This window comes from Bos taurus, chromosome 14, assembly GCF_002263795.3.
Source record: "Bos taurus isolate L1 Dominette 01449 registration number 42190680 breed Hereford chromosome 14, ARS-UCD2.0, whole genome shotgun sequence".
Classification (NCBI taxonomy): Eukaryota; Metazoa; Chordata; class Mammalia; order Artiodactyla; family Bovidae; genus Bos; species Bos taurus.
The window spans coordinates 9926236-9945336 of record NC_037341.1 but is presented as its reverse complement, the minus strand read 5'-3'; the positions used below and the strand labels follow the sequence as shown (position 1 = coordinate 9945336).

General features: G+C 42.9%; 1 protein-coding gene across 3 annotated transcripts in view; it reads right to left on the bottom strand.

Moving 5' to 3' along the window:
- The window catches only part of ADCY8 (adenylate cyclase 8), a 225256-nt gene that overhangs the window by 34050 nt on the left and 172105 nt on the right, over positions 1–19101 (bottom strand). For 2 of the 3 annotated variants that reach the window (XM_025001640.2, NM_001192841.1), the window contains 2 exons: positions 17198–17287; positions 3862–4034 (listed from right to left, as the gene is read on the bottom strand). In XM_025001640.2, coding sequence (XP_024857408.1) covers positions 3862–4034; positions 17198–17287 — 263 coding nt within the window. The remainder of the gene's footprint in view (positions 1–3861; positions 4035–17197; positions 17288–19101) is intronic. The other variant, XM_010811937.4, reaches the window with a different exon arrangement.

The window sequence follows — 19101 nt, the reverse complement described above, 5'->3', positions numbered from 1 at the left end:
TAGTCATCCTTACTAGGGTGCTGAGGCGGATGAGTTTCTAGGGACTGATGAGATACTGGCAGTGAGGGTGCCTCCCCTGTTTTGGGCTCAGTGTCACCCATGGAGATGGGGGTCGTCATGGAGGGGGCCTCATGAGCAGACAGAGAGTCTGAGTATTGGGGTCATCTCAGTGTGGATGTAGCCAGGATGCCCTGTGCTAGGTTCTCTGTACTTTCCCCAGGACCCACTCCCCAGGAACAATCAGCAGAAATGCCCTGAACCCATGCGAGCTCCTACAGGATTGGTTAAATTCCAACAGCAGGAGCAGACAGTGACTGCCAAATGGATCCACAGTGACTACTGACCCGTTGATTTACAAACATGGCTGAGAGGGAAGGCTGAATGGACTCTTCCATTTCTTATCAATTTAATTCTGTTGATAGCAGAGTGTGAATCAATACAAGACTAACTGACAATCAACCTTGAGTCAGGAAGCTGAGAAAAGCAGCAACGAACTTGGGATTATGCGCACTCTTAGAATCCTACTTAACAATTTAACAAAAAGTTTTTCCTTAAGACCTCAAAACAGAATTCAGAACTAAACCTTTCTCCTAAAAAGGAACGACGGGATAGGAGTGAACAGATCCTGAACACCTACAATGTGCCAGGCATGTCAGAGTCTCATGCAGCCCTACACTAGAGTACAGTTACATTACTTTGCTGATGAGTGAACTGAGGTTCAGAGGTGGGAAGGGACCTTCTAATGCAGCAGAGTCTGGATCTGACGCCAGAGCCCTGGTTTGCTCTGTTAATACTTTTAAAATTTCCTTTGAATGAATAATTTTAGATGATTTAATTTTTATTTTTACTACAAAAATGGCCTACCTGTTCATGTATATTTTTGCCCTCTTTTGTGCTGGTTTCTACTTGGTCATGGGACATCAGTTCTGGGTGTTCATTGGAAGGACTGATGTTGAAGCTGAAACTCCAATACTTTGGGCACCTGATGCAAAGAACTGACTCATTTGAAAAGACCCTGATGCTGGGAAAGATTGAAGGCAGGAGGAGAAAGGGACAACAGAGGATGAGACGGTTGGATGGCATCACCAACTCAATGGACACGAGTTTGGGTAAACTCTGGGAGTTGGTGATGGACAGGGAGGCCTGGCATGCTGCAGTCCATGGGGCCACAAAGAGGGGGACACAACTGAGCGACTGAACTGATGGGACATCTGTTGCCACTAACCATTTAATCTAATTGGAAACTATTTTGACTTTCTTTGAACCCTGGGCATTTGGTGAGAGATTCTTCATCTTGATGTGAAAGACATGTTTGCAATATTTACAAAGATGGGCTTTTGAGCCAGAAAGACCCGAGTTTGAATCTGGATCTACCACCTACTGACTGTGTGCATCCAGGTAATTATTGAACCTCTCTAAGCCTGTGTTAAAAGACACTTACTCCTTGGAAGGAAAGTTATGACCAACCTAGATAGCATATTCAAAAGCAGAGACATTACTTTGCCAACAAAGGTTCGTCTAGTCAAGGCTATGGTTTTTCCTGTGGTCATGTATGGATGTGAGAGTTGGACTATGAAGAAGGCTGAGCGCTGAAGAATTGATGCTTTTGAACTGTGGTGTTGGAGAAGACTCTTGAGAGTCCCTTGGACTGCAAGGAGATCCAACCAGTCCATTCTGAAGGAGATCAGCCCTGGGATTTCTTTGGAAGGAATGATGCTAAAGCTGAAACTCCAGTACTTTGGCCACCTCATGGGAAGAGTTGACTCATTGGAAAAGACTGATGCTGGGAGGGATTGGGGGCAGGAGGAGAAGGGGACGACAGAGGATGAGATGGCTGGATGGCATCACTGACTCGATGGACATGAGTCTGGGTGAACTCTGGGAGTTGGTGATGGACAGGGAGGCCTGGCGTCCTGCGATTCATGGGGTCACAAAGAGTCGGACACGACTGAGCGACTGATCTGATCTGATCTGAAGCCTGTGTTCCTCAGACTGTTGCCATGAGGGTTAAATAAGGTAATGGATATAAAGCGGATGTTGCATTCGCATAACAGGCACAAATTAGTACCTAGAATTTATAAAGAACCTTTACAAATCTAGTGAGAAAAAGGCAAAAACACCTAATAGAAAACCAGGCAAGAGACATGACCTGGAAGTTTACCGAAAATGGCCAATAAACAACAACAAACTGCACAAACTTATTCATGATGAAGGAACTACTAATGAAAACAATGAGATAAAATTCTCACTAAGGAACTGAATAAGAATTACAGAGACCACTGCTTGTAAGAGAGAAACTGTTCCAAACTTGTTGGAGAGCCATTTGGCAAGATCTTAAAAAGTTGAAAATGCAGATACCATCTATTCCAGTAAGTGTGCTTTGAGATATGAACCCAAAGAGATATTTTCAATGGTGATCACTGAAGTATCAATAATGTTTTTATAGGTTAAAGGATAAATATATCTTGGTATGTTCTATCTAAAATGAGTTGAATCTGTAGATATGAACCTAGATGTGTCTAAAAACCACAATATTACATGATAGCATAAGAATTTTATAAACAATTTAAAATACAGACACAACTAAATATATACTGGGTTAAAAAAAAATATATATATATATATATGTATACACACACACACACTGGGTTAGCCAAAAAGTTCGTTCTGATATTTTCAGTTCATGGAAAAATCAGAACTAACTTTTTGGCCTACCCAATATAAAACACATGGATGGGAAGGATATACATTAAATGCATTAGAAGTTGACTCTTGGGAGGAGGATAAAAGAACAATGCTGGGGAAGGGAACTTCAACAATATCTGAAATACTTTATCCTTTTAAAAATGCAGAAGGAAACATGACTAATTGTGTACATTGTTTATTTCCAGCTGTTGAATCATAAATGTTCCCATTATTAGTCTCAGGCACATTTTCTGAGACTTCTTGGACTGTCTTTTCCTCCTCTATTTCTCAGACTGTTGGCCACGTGTTCTGGTCTCAGAGAGACCTCTGTTCTTCCCACCTCTCGAGGCCAATCAGCCTTCTGCTCGGTGTCTGGCTCCTTCCATCACTTCCAGCTCCCGTGGAGCTCCCTAAGGCAGGTGTGGGGTCTGGTTTCCCCAAAGGCTGTAGAAATGGCTGAGGTACATCACCAGGCAGTACATCCAGAGTATAGACTGAGACTAATGGGAGAAATGAGAGGGAAGGAACCAACAGATTCCATCCCTCCTGAGAGACTTTCCCTACCTTGTCGCCTACCCAGAGATACTTCGAGACATCCTCCAAAGCCCCAGCTTCACGATTCATCTGAGCAGCATAATATGGCTTGTATTTGCCTTCCATCCTTTCCTTTTTCACTTCCTTTCCCCTCACTTTTGCCGTCCTGGGTTTGGATTAGCACTTCATGCTTGCCTCAGGCTCTGTTCTCTAAGAAATCTAGGCTAAGATTTTTGTTGTTGTTGTATTTTTCCATATTTCAAAATTACACAATGTAAGGAGTTTAGCAACTTCTCAATGCACAGGGTCTGCTATTACTGATAGTGCTACAGCGAAATGACAACCAGACCTTACAAATCTCGGAGCTATTATAGTTGAAGGAATTGTAAATTATTACATGTGGGGAGATCTGAGCTATGGTCTAGTCCAAACTTTAATCCATGAATTAATCTGTAGTGAATACACATGATAAAATGGATAACTAGGAACTTTGCCTAAACTTGTCATCCAGAAAGTGCATGAGAAATATGTCAATTTTCAATCAGTCTCTAAGTTTCAATAACTCTACCTTAATCGTTTTCCCAATGGTTTCATTTCCCACCAGAAGTGGAGCTCTTTTTGAGCACAGTGGTGGGCACTTACTCTCCGCTGTGGTTCAGGTTGTCGTAGCGCAGGAAGAGGCCTGCATAGATGGTCTCGGTCAGCAGGGCGTAGATGGCAATCATGATCAGGAGCACAGCCAGCTTAAGGACAGAGTTGAGTCGGAGGAAAACCGCACAGGTCACCATGGCCAGCACCCCCGTGAAGACAAAGTACTGGAAAGAGAGAAGGTAGCTGGTCAGATTCAACAGGAATGTGGCCCGGTCATTCTCCTAGTCATGGATTCCAGTAGGTCTCTTTATACGAATGTTTGCTGAGCATCTCCATTTGGAGGTCTCAGGCCATCCTCAAGTTCAACAGGTCCCAAGTTGAACTCATCATTTCCTTACCACTGAGAAAGTCAATTTCTAGGTAGGTTGATAAGAAGTCCAGGGTTCCCGAGGAGGAGAGAGGGGTCTGAAGCTCTTAAGGAGGAGATAGGGGTCTGGGGTTCTCAAGGAGGAGAAAAGGACAAATTTTTTTTTCTTTAAACCCAGAGCTGATGATTGCACAACAAAACAGCTCATCTTGTTCAAGGATATGTTTTCCCTTACACTCTGTACCAATGATGTATGACAACAATGTATCCTGCTTGAGGACATGTTTCTCCTTAACAAGAACCTTCTGACTAATCTTGTTATTTTAAGATGTATATTGTGGGAGTGGGTCTGGTAGTGGTGGTTTAGCCACTAAGTTGTGTCCAACTCTTGTGACCCCATGGACTGTAGCCTGCCAGGCTCCTCTGTCCATGGGATTCTCTAGGCAAGAATACTGGAATGGGTTGCCATTTCCTTCTCCAGGGGATCTTCCTGACCCAGGCATCAAACCCAGGTCTCCCGCATTGCAGGCAGATTCTTTACCAACTGAGCTACAAGGGAAGCTCTAAAGTGAAATTCACTCAGCTGTGTCCGACTCTTTTCAACCCCATGGACTATACAGTCCATGGAATTCTCCAGGCCAGAACACTGGAAAGGGTAGCCTTTCCCTTCTCCAGGGGATCTTCCCAACCCAGGGGTTGAACCCAGGTCTCCTGCATTGCAGGCGGATTCTTTACCAGCTGGGCCACATGGGCAGCCCCCGTGGGTCTGGTAAGACCTTTCTATTGTTAGTTGTAATCTTGTTAATTTAAGATGTATGTTGTGGGAGTGTGTCTGGTGAAAGTATATAAGGCCTTGCTAAGACTAGTGAGTGGGCACTCTCCGTGCCCCTTCTGATGTCTATGTCAGAAGCTTTCTCTGTTCCCTTTTCACTTCAATAAAACTCTGCTACACAAAAGCTCTTGAGTGATCAAGCCTGGTCCCTGGTCCTGAAGCTAAATCTTCTTTGGAGATCACGAATCCAACATCATTCACCATAAGCTATTACCACCTCCCCAAAACTCTCTTTCCAATTCTTGGGGGAACCATTGGCACCATTTCTCAAGCCAAAAATCTTGGTCTCATCTTTGCTGCTTTTCTTTCCCCCCATATTCCACAGTCTGCTCATCCTAAGCTTGTAGATTCTATTTCCTCAATAAATCTCATATCTATCCACCTTTCTCCTTCTATCCTATTTCTGTTTTAGTTCTCACTTACAGTTTTGGAACAGTTTTCTAGCAGCTGTTTGCTTCTAGTTCCCAATCCCTACTGAATATACACTACTGTTTTTTTTTGGCCACACCACATGGCACATGGGATCTTAGTTCACCAACAGGGATTGAACCTGTGGCCCCCACAGTGGAATCTCGGAGTCTTAATCCCTAGACCACAAGGGAAGTCTCTGAATACATACTGTTATTTTCCAGCCAGTATTTCTGAAACTCAGATCTGACTATGTCACTCCTTAACTTGAAGTCTTTCCATGGCTCTGTAGTCTCTCAAATTATATTCTCCTTCCTGCATGGCAAAATTCTCAAGACTGTCATATATCAGATTCCTTTTCACTTTCCAAATCCCGACATATGTTCCAGCCTCACTATAAACTGTGGAGAAGGCAATGGCAACCCACTGCAGTGTTCTTGCCTGGAGAATCCCATGGACGGAGGAGCCTGGTAGGCTGCAGTTCCTGGGGTCGAACAGAGTCGGACATGACTGAAGCGACTTAGCAGCAGCAGCAGCACTATAAACTGGCTATCTCCCACAGCTGTTTCCCTGCTCTCTTGTTCCTCTAGTACTTTGCTTTTCCAGTGTCCTGTTTCTCTCAACTCTCATGCATGCGACCAAGCCTTGCTCTTCTCACAGGTGTCCTCTCCTCTGAGAAACTTTCATGCAAATCCTCCAGGTGCTTCTGAATACGGCCTCATTCCTCCACGGCAACCTTCACAGCCCAGCCTGATACTTGCCATCTTGTATTAGAAGTAGCTGTGCAATAGGCCAGTTGGGAATCACTCAAGGGCTGCAATATTAGAGTGACCCCCAGGTGTCAGTCTGCCCAGGTAGATTTCAGCCTTCTATAGGAAGATCCTCAGCCCATTTCCCTTATAGAAGGATCCACTATATCATTCTGGTCGAAAGGTTAGGATTCTGAGTATCCAGTAGGAAAAAAGAATAAAAATTGCATTATCAAAGACCCACTTGGTGGTGGTACTTTGATTTTTATACACATGGTCTTCCCTTGTGATTTTTCAAAGCAGCTGGTCAAGATTGGACTCCTAATTTCCATTTTACAGGTGAAGAAACTGAGGCTCATAAAGCTTAAGTAAAATTTTCAAGTTCTCATGATTAGAAAATGATACCGAGGACACCTGGATACAACCTGTGCATGTAAATATTAACTCTAGTGGGCATATCGGGCTTAATTTCTAAAAGCCATTCCAGCCTTGTTATGCATGGCTCTTTCCAACAACTGGTTGTCTTCTCTCTCCTATGACAGGAAGAGACAATTTCTGTATGGGCAGAGCAGACAGGTAAGAAATTCTGGAAATCTCTGAGTGACGACTGAAAGATTCCCATGTCTTGACAAAGTGTTAAGGGGGAGCAATATTCTGCTTGCTTGGAACAAGCATTTGATAAATTAAACAATGAATTTTTTTCCCTACAATTGTTGTCTGGGGACCTGCTGGACACCAAGAATTGTGCCAGGCTGGAAGGCGCCATCCTAATGTTAGGACATTGTCACAATGCATCATTTTCCTCTTAGAGAAGAGGGAGGAAGAAGAATTTTACACAATGATAACTTACAGGGACTTGCGCATCTGCTGACAGGGGTAGTATATACTGGAGTGTCTGTACCCATTTGATTGCTCTCAAAATCCCATGGCATTATAAAGTCACAGAACAAGAAGGAAAGAGAGCAGAGAGTTTTCAGAGAAAAGATCCAAACTTCCCGAATCACACAAAATCGAACATTTAGCAATTACAAGTCTTGGTATAAGCAGCGCAGTGAAGCGTACACAGGCCAACGACAGTGGCTTCCCTGTCTCTTCCTGAACTCTGACTCTTCTCATGGTCCAGGAATGAGGCTGTCATGAACACAGGGTCAGCGCGGGTGCTGAGTGGGGATAACTGATCTGACTTTCCCAGCTGTTTCCTGGTAGGGGAAAGGGACATTTCGTACATGTATGATGCTCTGGGACAGTCCAACTGTGTTTGGCTTGTTTGAGCTCCGTGGTTTCCATTTGATGTCCCTCTTCCTCCCAATACCAGAGGAAGAATGATGAGTGTTTTTTAGTTCATTATAAGTTGTTAACTTAGATCTGTCGAAACTGCATTTAAATTCCACATGCAGATGTGCTGTTTGTGTCTGACTGGGGTTGAGGATGGACTTTTCTGGTTATTTCCTAGAAGGGACTGCAGCCCCAGTCAATATTTTAATCTCATAATAATTCACAGGAAGACATATCTGTGTTAATGATGTTCACAAATGATGACTCACGGTATAAGTATGAAGTAAAACCTAACCAATGAGCAGGCAAATAGCTAGTTCTTAGGGAAAGAATTTTATTTTTTCTACATTTTTTTTTAATATAAGAATGATGTTTCTCTTGATGATGCTTATTGGTCAATTCAATGTAGTCACCTTGAGGGACTATGTGTTTATCTTGATCCTGCTTCTTTGATGACTGAGCTCAGATCCCTGTAAATAATCTTCAGAGTCTGGTTTTGAAAAATGCCCCCCAACCCCCGCCCCTCACCTGCAAATGCAGTTTTTCTATATTTGATTCCTAAACAATGATATCTAGCCAGATTATGTCTCCCACATTGCAGGTGGATTCTTTACCTTCTCAGGCACCAGGGAAGCCCAAGAATACTTGAGTGGGTAGCCTATCCCTTCTCCAGGGGATTTTTCCAACCCAGGAATCAACTGGGTTCACCCGCATTGCAAGGGGATTCTTTACTAGCTGAGCTACCAGGGAAGCCCTTTCACTTTCACTTTTCAAACAATGATGTCCAGCCAGATTACGCATCTTGGTGACTTTCAAAAGTTAAATTTGTTCCCAGAGGATAACGATTTGACATTGCTGGACATACCTAGGAAGTATATGCTGTCAGCAGTTAGCAAAGACGAAGGTGGGGGTGCTGGTGGAGTAAGTGTATGCTCTCCAGGCTCACTCTCTTGGCTTGGGCAACAAGTGAAGGTCTAGGAGGATCTGGCTTCCTGAAAACGATCCGAGTCAAGGTGGCCGCCGTTTTACAAATAATTGATAGGAGACTGATATTGCTATGAACGTATGGCCTGCTCAAAGTTTTAGTCACATGTTGCAGCAGCATACACATGATTATGTAGATAATCTCATGTTTAGAGAATGAAGCCTTGCACCTTTTTTTTTTTTTTTAGTAATTTTATTTATTTATGACTGCTGGTTCTTCACAGCTGTGCAGGCTTTTTTTTTTCTAGTTGAGGTGAATGGGGGCTACTCTCTATTTGCGGAGCATGGGCTTCTCATTGTGGTGGCTTCCCTTGTTGGGGAGCATGGGCTTTAGGGTGTGTGGGCTTCAGCAGTTGTGACTCTGGAGCTCTAGAGCACAGCTCCTTAGTTATGGCACATAGGCTTAGCTGTTCTGCAGTATGTGGGGTCTTCCCAGACCAGGGATCGAACCCACGTCTCCTGCATTTGCAGACAGACTGTTTACCAATGAGCCACCAGGGAAGCCCTGGCTTTAAAACAAAAAAAATTGTTATATTCCTATTTCCTTCCTTAAATACAAATCTCTACTTTGGCAGATACTATTTACTCAATTATCGAAGCTTTAGGGAAAGAGAAGGAGAAAAGAAACTAATATTTAATGAGTGTTTATGTATATTATCTCTATTTGTCACCCAAACAATCTTATAAGATAGGTGTTGTTAATAAGTCCATTAAACAGATAAGGAAACTGAGGCTCAGAGAGGCTAAGTGATTTCCCCAAGGCTAAATGGCTAGTCAATGAGAAGAAGAGTACTTGCTCATTCTGTGTCACCTCACAGCTTCTATCATTCAAATCTACTCTGTTTTCCATGCACAATTAATAGTCCTCAAAGGTTTGGAATCCAAGCTTCAGTGAGATGGGACTTGGTTTTTGGATCACATTGTGTTATTACGGTTTTTGGATCACATTGTGTTATTATAGCTTTTGGCTCTTTGTGGGGCAAGACAATTCCAAAAATTAATTATCATTTGGGAAAAAAACAAAATGATCTCCTCTATGTATTTAGCCATATCATAAAATTGGCTCAGAGTAGAAGAAAAAGGAGCTTATATAATATCCCTCTGTTCAACTAGAAAAAGTTCTGAAATTACAATGGTGCTATTTGATACTTATTTTTTGTTCGAAGTTTTTGGTGGACCTGCCACTGTGAAAGTCTGGAGAATCTAATTTTATTCTGAATGCCAGTTGGAGATTTTAGACTGCAGTGAATACATTTTCCTCCAAAATTACTCAAGGCTCTGACTCCTACCTGAGAAGTTAACCAGAGAAATGAAGGCAAGAGGTTAGGGAAATACCAATTTTTACAGTCACTTTTGGAATTTAAAATATCTGCTTATTTGCTTGAAGAATCCCATGGACAGAGGAGCCTGGCAGGCTATAGTCCACGGGATCGCGAAGAACTGGACATGACTGAGCAACTACCATCAATTATTTGCTTTATGATCACTCCTTTGTTTCTGTTCCTCTCTTTTTGCTCCTTCTTGGTTTTTCTCCCTTTTGTCTTCCTCTTTTAACTCCCACCCCCTTTCATCCCTCATCTTCATCATCATGATCAACTGATGTTTAATGAGCATTTATTATGGACCATTTATTATGGACCATTTATTATGGACTGTAGTAAGCTTAAGGATGCATTCTCCCAGTCTAAGTCTCATGATAACACTGTGAGGTGGGCACAGCTGTTACCCCAGTGTGGAAGCGAGGCTCAAAGAGCTTAAGTTGCTCAAGACCACAGCTGCCAGTTCAGCCAAAATGTTCTGACTACAGGTTTTCAAGACTCTAATTCTCTTCTCCTTTCTCTCTCTCTGTTTCCTCTTTTGCACTTAAATTTTAAAATAGTTTTCTTCAGGTATGATTCACCTACAGTGAACTGCATATATCTGTTGCACACAATTTTCTAGGCTTTAGTATTTGTACATCCACAAAATCATTACAATTATGAAAATGAGCACCAGCATGGGTTTCAGTGTATCCCTTTATGATTCTCCCCTCCCACGTTCCTCCCTCTCCTCCCCAGGCAACCACGTCTTTCTTTCTGCTATTATCTATCAATTTATCAATGCATTTTCTAGAGTTTTAGATCCGCAGGACCATACAAATGCATACTTCTGCTTTGTTTTGCTTATTTCTGTCAGCATGCTGATCTTGGGATTCATCCATGTTATTGCACATGTATCCAGAGATCATCTCTCTCTACTGATGTGTAGTAGTCCCCTGGATGGCTATTCTTTGGTTTCTTAGTTTCTTTATCCTCTCAACTATTTAGGGACGATTGGGTTATTTTTAGTTTTTATCTATTACAAAGAAGGCTGACATGAACATTCTTTTCCAATACAGAAATATAACTTTGTATTTTCTAATATAAAATATTTCTCATTTTACAAGAAGTTTATTAAGCAACAGAGTGGTTGACTTGAAGGGAAAACATTCTAGGATTCATTTCTTTTAGAATAATTTATCCTTTCTTAAAGATTTATTGCCCTATATGTTTACTTCATTATCTGATTGGATTTCTTTTCATTTTTGTAACACAAAATAATAAACATTTTGATCTTTATAAAAAGGAGAAATGTCTTCTTAGACGTTTGGTGTTACTTTTCTTTTTTTTTTTTTTTTGCCACACTGCATGACATGTGGAATCTTAGTTCCCTGACCAGGGATCGAAACCCTGCACGGAAGGGCAGGGTCTCAACCATGACCACCAGGAAGCCCCATCTTCCTTTTAAGATTATTTTGAGGGAAGAACTAGAGCAGCAGCATATAATCTAGGGGTAATTCTTGAACACTACTGAAGCAAGTCTTGTCTGATTGCTCTACTTAATGTCCCATGAATTATGGTATTTTTCAGACTGGCTGGTGGGAGAAGACACCATTCCCAGCCTAATGTGAGAGCCAGGCACTAATCCTTTCAGATGTGTGTTTTTGTTTTTGTTTTCTGGAGCATCGCTGTTTCCTCATATGCATGCACTGATCAGCCCCTCTGCAGATCTCTGAGTCTTCTCTATCAGAAACTCTCTTCTCTCTGGCAGTACGTCCTACAAACTCTAGCCACCTTGGTTCCCCCAGATTCTCAGTTCTATCTCCTCAAATTAGGGGGTTGCACTGAGTTCCATGTGCGTTCTTCCGACCTGAGCCAGTCTGAAACACTCTTAATGCAAGGTACAACCCAGGCAACCATAGGGCTCACTTAATTTGCTTCTTGTCTTTCAGGGATTGTGTTCTTCAGTACTGGATGCCCAGTGTCTTGAAAACTATTGTTTCATATATTTTGTTAGTTTTTAGCTATTTCAGGTGGGAAGGCAATTTTATCTCTACTGTTCCACTTGAAATTTATCTTTTTAAAGAAAAATTATTAATTTGACTGTGGATTCTGTCCTGTGCTGTGCCCTCACGGTAATGTTAAATAGCTATACAATATTGGCTTTTCTCCTTAAAGCAATTTAGAAGTTTGAAGAGTTGGGAAAACCGTTCTAGCTAGATGAATTATAGAAATGATGGAGTGGGAGTATGAAAATGATGCCTTAAGGACATGTGAGATTGGCAGGAAGCACACACTAGTAAATTAATGCTCAAAATTCTCCAAGCCAGGCTTCAACAGTATGTGAACCGTGAACTTCCAGATGTTCAAGCTGGATTTAGAAAAGGCAGAGGAACCAGAGATCAAATTGTCAATATTTGTTGGCTCATCGAAAAAGGAACAGAATTCCAGAAAAGCATCTACTTCTGCTTCATTGACTATGCTAAAGCCTTGAACTGTGTGGATCACAACAAACTGTGGAAAATTCTTAAAGACATGGAATACCAGGCCACCTTTCCTGCCTTCTGAGAAACCTGTATGCAGGTCAAGAAGCAACAGTTAAAAGCATACATGGAACAACAGACTGGTTTCAAATAGGGAAAGGAGTACGTCAAGGCTGTATATTGTCACCCTGCTTATTTAACTTATATGCAGAATACATCATGAGAAATGCCAGCCTGGAATCAAGATTGTCAGGAGAAATATCAAGAACATCAGATATGCAGATGACACCACCTTTATGGCAGGAACGTGAAGAACTAAAGAGCCTCTTGAAGAAAGTGAAAGAGGAGAGTGAAAAAACTGGTTTTAAAACTCAATATTCAGAAAACTAAGATCATGGCATCTGGTCCCATCACTTCTTAGCAAATAGATGGGGAAACAATGGAAATAGGGAAAGACTTTATTTTGGGGGGCTCCAAAATCACTGCAGATGGTGACTGAAGCCATGAAATTAAAAGATGCTTGCTCCTTGGAAGAAAAGCTATGACCAACATAGACAGCATATTAAAAAGCAGAGACATTACTTTGCCGACAAAAGTCTGTCTAGTCAAAGCTATGGTTTTTCCAGTAGTCATGTATGGATGTGAGAGGTGGACTGTGAAGAAAGCTGATGCTTTTGAACTGTGGTTTTGGGAGAAGACTCTTGAGAGTCCCTTGGACTCCAAGGAGATCCAACCAGTCCATCCTAAAGGAACTCAGTCCTGAATATTCATTGGAAGGGCTGATGTTGAAGCTGAAACTCCAATACTTTGGCCACCTGGTGCAAAGAACTGACTCATTTGAAAAGACCCTGATGCTGGGAAAGATTGAGGGTGGGAGGAGAAGGGGATGGCAGAGGATGAGATGGATGGATGGATGGATGGCATCACCAACTCCGGACAGGGAAGCCTGGTGTGCTGCAATCCATGGGGTTGCAAAGAGTCGGACATGACTGAGTGACTGAACTGAATCTGAAGGATTGAGTATGCTTGAAGAAAGCTTGAAGGCTGGGTAGAACCTGGGATTCTACCCATGGGAGAGAAGTGGGAGAAAGTCCCAGGATGCAAATGATGACTGATGCCTGTAGGGAAAATTGGTTGTCAGGGACCCTTTAAAACCATAGCATACTCTGCTCTCACAACTACAGCTGACTAGTCAAAGACTGTTCCAATCTGCTAGAGCATATAATAAAGGGGCTTGATTATAAAATGAAGATCTTCCTATCGAGCCTCCTGAAAACCACATTCTGAAGTTTGAGATGATGAGAATGGTTTCTGCATATGACTGTCATTCACTTTACAAACCTATGTCTCTTTGCTCTCCTAGACTACTTCTCAAATCATAGCTGGAACATGACTTTCTTCATGATCATTTCCTATATCCTCACTCTTTTTTTTTCTTTAGTAATTGGCAAGCTCCAGTTCAGAAATAAACTTTACTTTATACCATATATGATGACAGTCTCTTATGTTTATGCCACATCATCCAGCTTAATTACCTGTTTCCAGACTGAGAACTGTTGCCCATGGGGGAGATGGAGAGGTCCAGTATACAGATGAGGAAACCAGGGCTCAGAGACAGGAAGTGATTTGCTTGGGGATACACACTTGTGAGTGATGGCAGGTGGTTGTGCAAATTAAGCCTTTTAGAAGGTTTGGATGTCTGATTCCTTCTACTTTGGTAGACAAATCCTTAGGTAGAGAAACATGGCCAGATATATGCCAACATGGCAAATGGTGGGTTAACAAGATTGCTGTAGTAGCTGATGATGGAAAGAGTCCAGGTGCTCACATTTTAGGCCAGTGGGATTCCTGCACCTGAGGAGATGTCAGACTTCGGCAAACTTTGCTTGGCAAGGGCCAGATAGCAGATATTTTTGACTTAGTTACCGCGACTGAACTCTACCATTATATTATTATAAAAGCAGCCATAAAGACATTGCTAACAAATGGGTGTGTCTGTGCCCCAGTAAAACTATTTACAAAACAGGTGGCAAGTGGAATTTGGCCTGTGGTCATTGTTCGCTGGCCCCTGGGCAAGATGATCCCTTGTCTTGGGAAGAAAATTTTATTTTTTTATTTTTTTCAAGGTGAATAATGCTTTAACTTTATTTGGATGTAATTTACATACCGAAAGTTCATCTCTTTGAAGTGTAAGGTTCAGTGGTTTGATATGTTTACAAAATTGTGCAACCATTACCATATTCTAATTTTTAACAGGTTTTAATTTTTATTGCAGTAGAGTTGATTTATAACTAATTTTATAACAGTTTGATCACCCCAAAAATAACCTTGTTAACAGTCACTCTCCAGCGCTCTTGCTACTCCCTCTGCTGCTTCTGCTGCTGCTGCTAAGTCGCTTCAGTTGTGTCCAACTCTGTGCTACCCCAAAGACAGCAGCCTACCAGGCTCCCCCGTCCCTGGGATTCTCCAGGCAAGAACACTGGAGTGGGTTGCCATTTCCTTCTCCGGAAAATTTTAATATTAAAACTGATTCATTTATCTTATCTCATTTTTTAACATTTCTATTTTATGAATATGTTTCACAATGTACATGATACTTTAGTACAATGGCGCACGTGTGCATGCTAAGTCGCTTCAGTCATGTCTGACTTTGTGACCCATGGATTATAACCTACCAGTCTCCTCTGTCCATAGGATTCTCCAGGCAAGAATACTGGAGCGGGTTGTCAAGCCCTCCTTCAAGAGATCTTCCTGACTCAGGGGCTGAACCTACATCTTTTACTTCTCCTGCTTTGGCAGGTAGGTTCTTTATCACTAGCACCATCTGGGAAGCCCAGAACATTGGTATACATTACCAAAATATATATATATTTTTATGGTGCAGGTTCAAAACCTTTTAATTTAGTAAATGAATCACAGCTGACATTTAATCAGCAGCTATTTTGTGGCAGGTGTTGCTCTATACATTTTCCATGGATTAATTCACTTAATCCTCACGATCACCCATGAGGAAGGTATTGTTTTCATCTTCATTTTGCAGAGAAGGAAACAGAGGCACAGAGATGAACATATGTGATCCAAAATCTTACCCACCACTTTGTTAGGCCTGGGAAATCCATGAGTGCTGTGGTCCTGAGTTTGGGAGTTCAAGTTTGAGGCAAGGGGTATATACACAGCATTGAGTCAGAGGCCCAGATTAATACTTAAACACCAACTTCAAGTCAGATCACATGTTAGAAGCTCAACGTTTGCCAACTCATTTAGGTAAGCACCATGAGAATCTGATATTATATAACTCCACAATCACTGTGCAAAGAAGATATTATTTTTCCCACTTTACAGATGAGGAAGCTGAGGTTCAGAAAGAGTTTGAACTGATTCAAGATTCTACTGCTAGCAAGTAAAGGGGCTCAGTTGGGAGTGAAATCCAGCTTTTGTCTAACTCTAAATATCTGATTCTTGGCTGACTTACTGCCTCTTGGACACTCTTCATGCCCTCCAAATAAAAGTGTTCTCAGGGGAGTGGTATCCCACAGACTCTACAAAATTGGAGATCACTCCTTACTTGGTGGGAAGAAGTCCCAGAGCACATGATCTGCCCCACACAGCTGTGAAATCAGAGCTAGCCCCATCCTGCCCAGAACTTCCTTAGGAAGAGCCTTGTTCTTCCCTAGGGATGGAGCCTGAATTCAGAAGTGTGAGCTCATGAATAAGCCAGATGTGGTTTGAACTGCAGCAGCAAGTCTTGATAACTGAATGAAGAAGGGAAAGAGAAAGAAGTAAGAATGAAAAGAAGTGAGAAAAAAGGTAGATTAGCAGGAGTAGCAGCGAGAAAGCTGCTTTCTGAACCTCCGTTTCATTATCTACAACATGGAGATGGCGGTAGCATCCTCCATGTATCTTGAAGATGTAATGATTTTGTGCATATCCAGTATGCACAAAATACCTGAGGTCAGAGGTGAGGCTTTCTGTCCTTTTCAGAACACCTGGACCAATTCTGGGGCTGAGGTCAGATAACAGAGCGCCTTTCCCCCACCACATACTGGAAGGGGTCTCAGAGAACAAAAGTCTACCCAAGGTCCTCAAGGTTGGCTGGTGTCTACTGGGACATCCCAACCGTCTTCCCTCCAGACCCAGAGTTTATATCCCAATATGTAAAGGTCTGGGTCATGGCTTAACAGAGCCAAAGATTGTCCTTTGCTTGACCCTTATGTTGACCCCAAGGCCCAGGGCCAGCCTAGTGGCTATGGGGCCAGGAGATGGTCAGGCTTACACTACGATGGTAAGTGGCCTGCTGGGACACCTCCTGAGTCTGCGATGCTCTGGGCACTTTCTATACCACTTTAATATGTTTATTTACTTATCTTTTTTTAGGTTTTTTTTTTTTTTTTTGGTTGCACTGCTCAGCATTTGGGATCTTAGTTCCCCAACCAGGGATTGAACCCGTGTCCCCTGCAGTGAAGTATGGAGTCTTAACCACTGGACTCTCAGGGAAGTCCCACTTTGATTTATGTTTAGCTGTTTTCTGCATTTGTGATTTACTAGCTTCCTTTCTTCCTCTATCTCCCCTTCTTCCATCCTTTCCTTTTCCAATGCAGCAAACTCTGAGCTGCAGCTCTGTGCTCTGCCCTGTACTGAAGACAACAGCACATTCCATTCTAGGGTTTTAAGAGGAGCTGGGGGGAAATGAGAGGGAAGAGGAGGCAAAGGAAAGAAGAGAGTGGACAGAGGGAAAAGTGAAGAAGAAGAGAGAAATGGGAAAGAGAGGCAGAAGACAGCAGGAAAGAGACAAAAGGGAAGCAGCGGATACCAGGAGAGAAGGGAGGGCAGAAAAGGGGAAGAAGAAGAAAAGAAGGAGAGAGAGGCAGAGGAGGGCAGACAGGCCCCTGGAGAGCCAGCACGTCTAGGGCCCCTCAGCCAGTCCTGCTGATTCAGAGCTGGTGAAGATGCCTAAGCCCCAGTCTCACCAAGGGGAGCTCGTGAATAAATACCTCTGGGTAGGAGCAGATATCTGTAAACACAGCTGAGGAATTGAAAGTCAGGTTCTTCAAGGGTATCGACTTGTCAAAATCACACCACAGCTGCGGATTAAGAAAAAAAAAAGAACAACAAAAAACAAAACAAAACAAAACAAAAAACACAGGAACAACAAAGTCAGTGTGAGCTGGAGACGGAGTCCTGTGCTATCGCTGTGGGGCTTCGGCAAATGCCTAGGGCAGAAAGGGCCCTCGAGGGGCTGGATTTCAGAATGCAAGCCCAGCTGGGACCTTCTGTTTGGTTCTAAAGAAAGGACTGGCTCAGAAAAAAAAAATTACAAGCCAGTCATGAAACTAGGGTAAGGCTGCTCCACCAGCCCCATCATGGAGTCGCTGGAGTGCGCCTGTGGGGCTTGGAAGAGAGAACCAGGTGGGGAATGCTCACAACCTGTCTCCACATGAACAGCTGGGGGGACTCGAGGGACCCACAGGGCACGCTTTCCAGAAAGACTCTTAGCACTGGGGTGGGGGGCACTTCCTAGGCTAGCAGTTGCGGCAGGAGATCTTGCGGCACTCAGAAGAGAATAGCTACCACTGGCTGAGTGCCTAGGCTGCAGCAGACACTTTGCATGAAAAGGGCATCACAACCCCCTTGTGATGTAGCTACTTCTTGTATCCCCATTTTACAACTGGAAAATATGAAACTCTGAGAAGTAAAGTAACTTGTCCAGGGTCACCGAGCTGGTAAGTGGTGGAGGTGAGATTTGAACACAGGTCTATCTGACTCCAAAGCCTCTGAACTTCCTCCCACAACACTGTGGGATGGTTGGCCCCAGTGGCAACCCTGACCTACAGTCACTAGGACACCCCAGAAACATCTGATTCATCTAGAGTTGAGATCCTGGCTGCAGCTCTGCAGTCCGTGATCAATGACTAAGGACTTGTGTTTTCAATTGCCATCATCTATAAAATGTTCATTAGATGTTGAGTTTTATTAGACTATGATTCCCCTTTTCTTTGTCCCATAGTCTCTTTACAACAAGGCCGACCACAGAGCTTGAGCAACATGGACACTAGGTAATTATTGGTCCAGTGTGAACAATGGATTTCAGGCAGTGTAAATCTCTGACTTACAGGCTGACAGTTGTGGGGGTCCAACAGTTGGGCTCCCTGAACACTTGGAGACCCTCCCTCAGGCCCAAAGGACACAATGATGGTTTCAGCCACAAGATGATGCCTTAACTAGTCTCCCTCAATGTTCAAAGCCCGGAATCAGATAAATCCCCTAAACATCTAGGTTCCTAAACCATGGACAACACAAGACTATTGGGATAGACACAAAAAATGCCTGTAGCTACCACATGACCATTGTAGAGAGAATATGCACTCACTAAAGCATGGGTCACCAAATTAAAGACAATGATAAATATGGCAGTTGGAGATTCATCCGAGTTCGATGTGTCACATCTGGTATGAACTCTTAGAACGTCATAGGCAAGATGCTCAACCTTCCTGAAAGGCAGCTTCCTCATCTGTTACGTGGGAACGGTAATACCTACCTGCGGCACACAGTAGGTGCTCAATAAATGACAGCTACTTATTTCCATTCTCCCCTCTCCCCCTCCCAGAGATACAGTTGGGCTAACGAGAATGAGCGTTTGAGTCATGGAGTCAGACAGACCTTATTAGCAAGTTATTTCATGTCTCTGAGCCTCAGTTTCCTCAGCCGTAAAGCGGGGATAAAGAGACTTACCTCACGGGGTTTATGTGAGGATTAAATACGGGAAGCACAGACTGCTCCTCCTTCAGAGCATGGCACACAGCAGGTGGGAACTTAACAAGGAGTAACTCTTATTTACGACTTTAATTGACTGGCCATTGAAAGTACAGAAACTTAAGGGCATTTGCAGTGCCTTTAG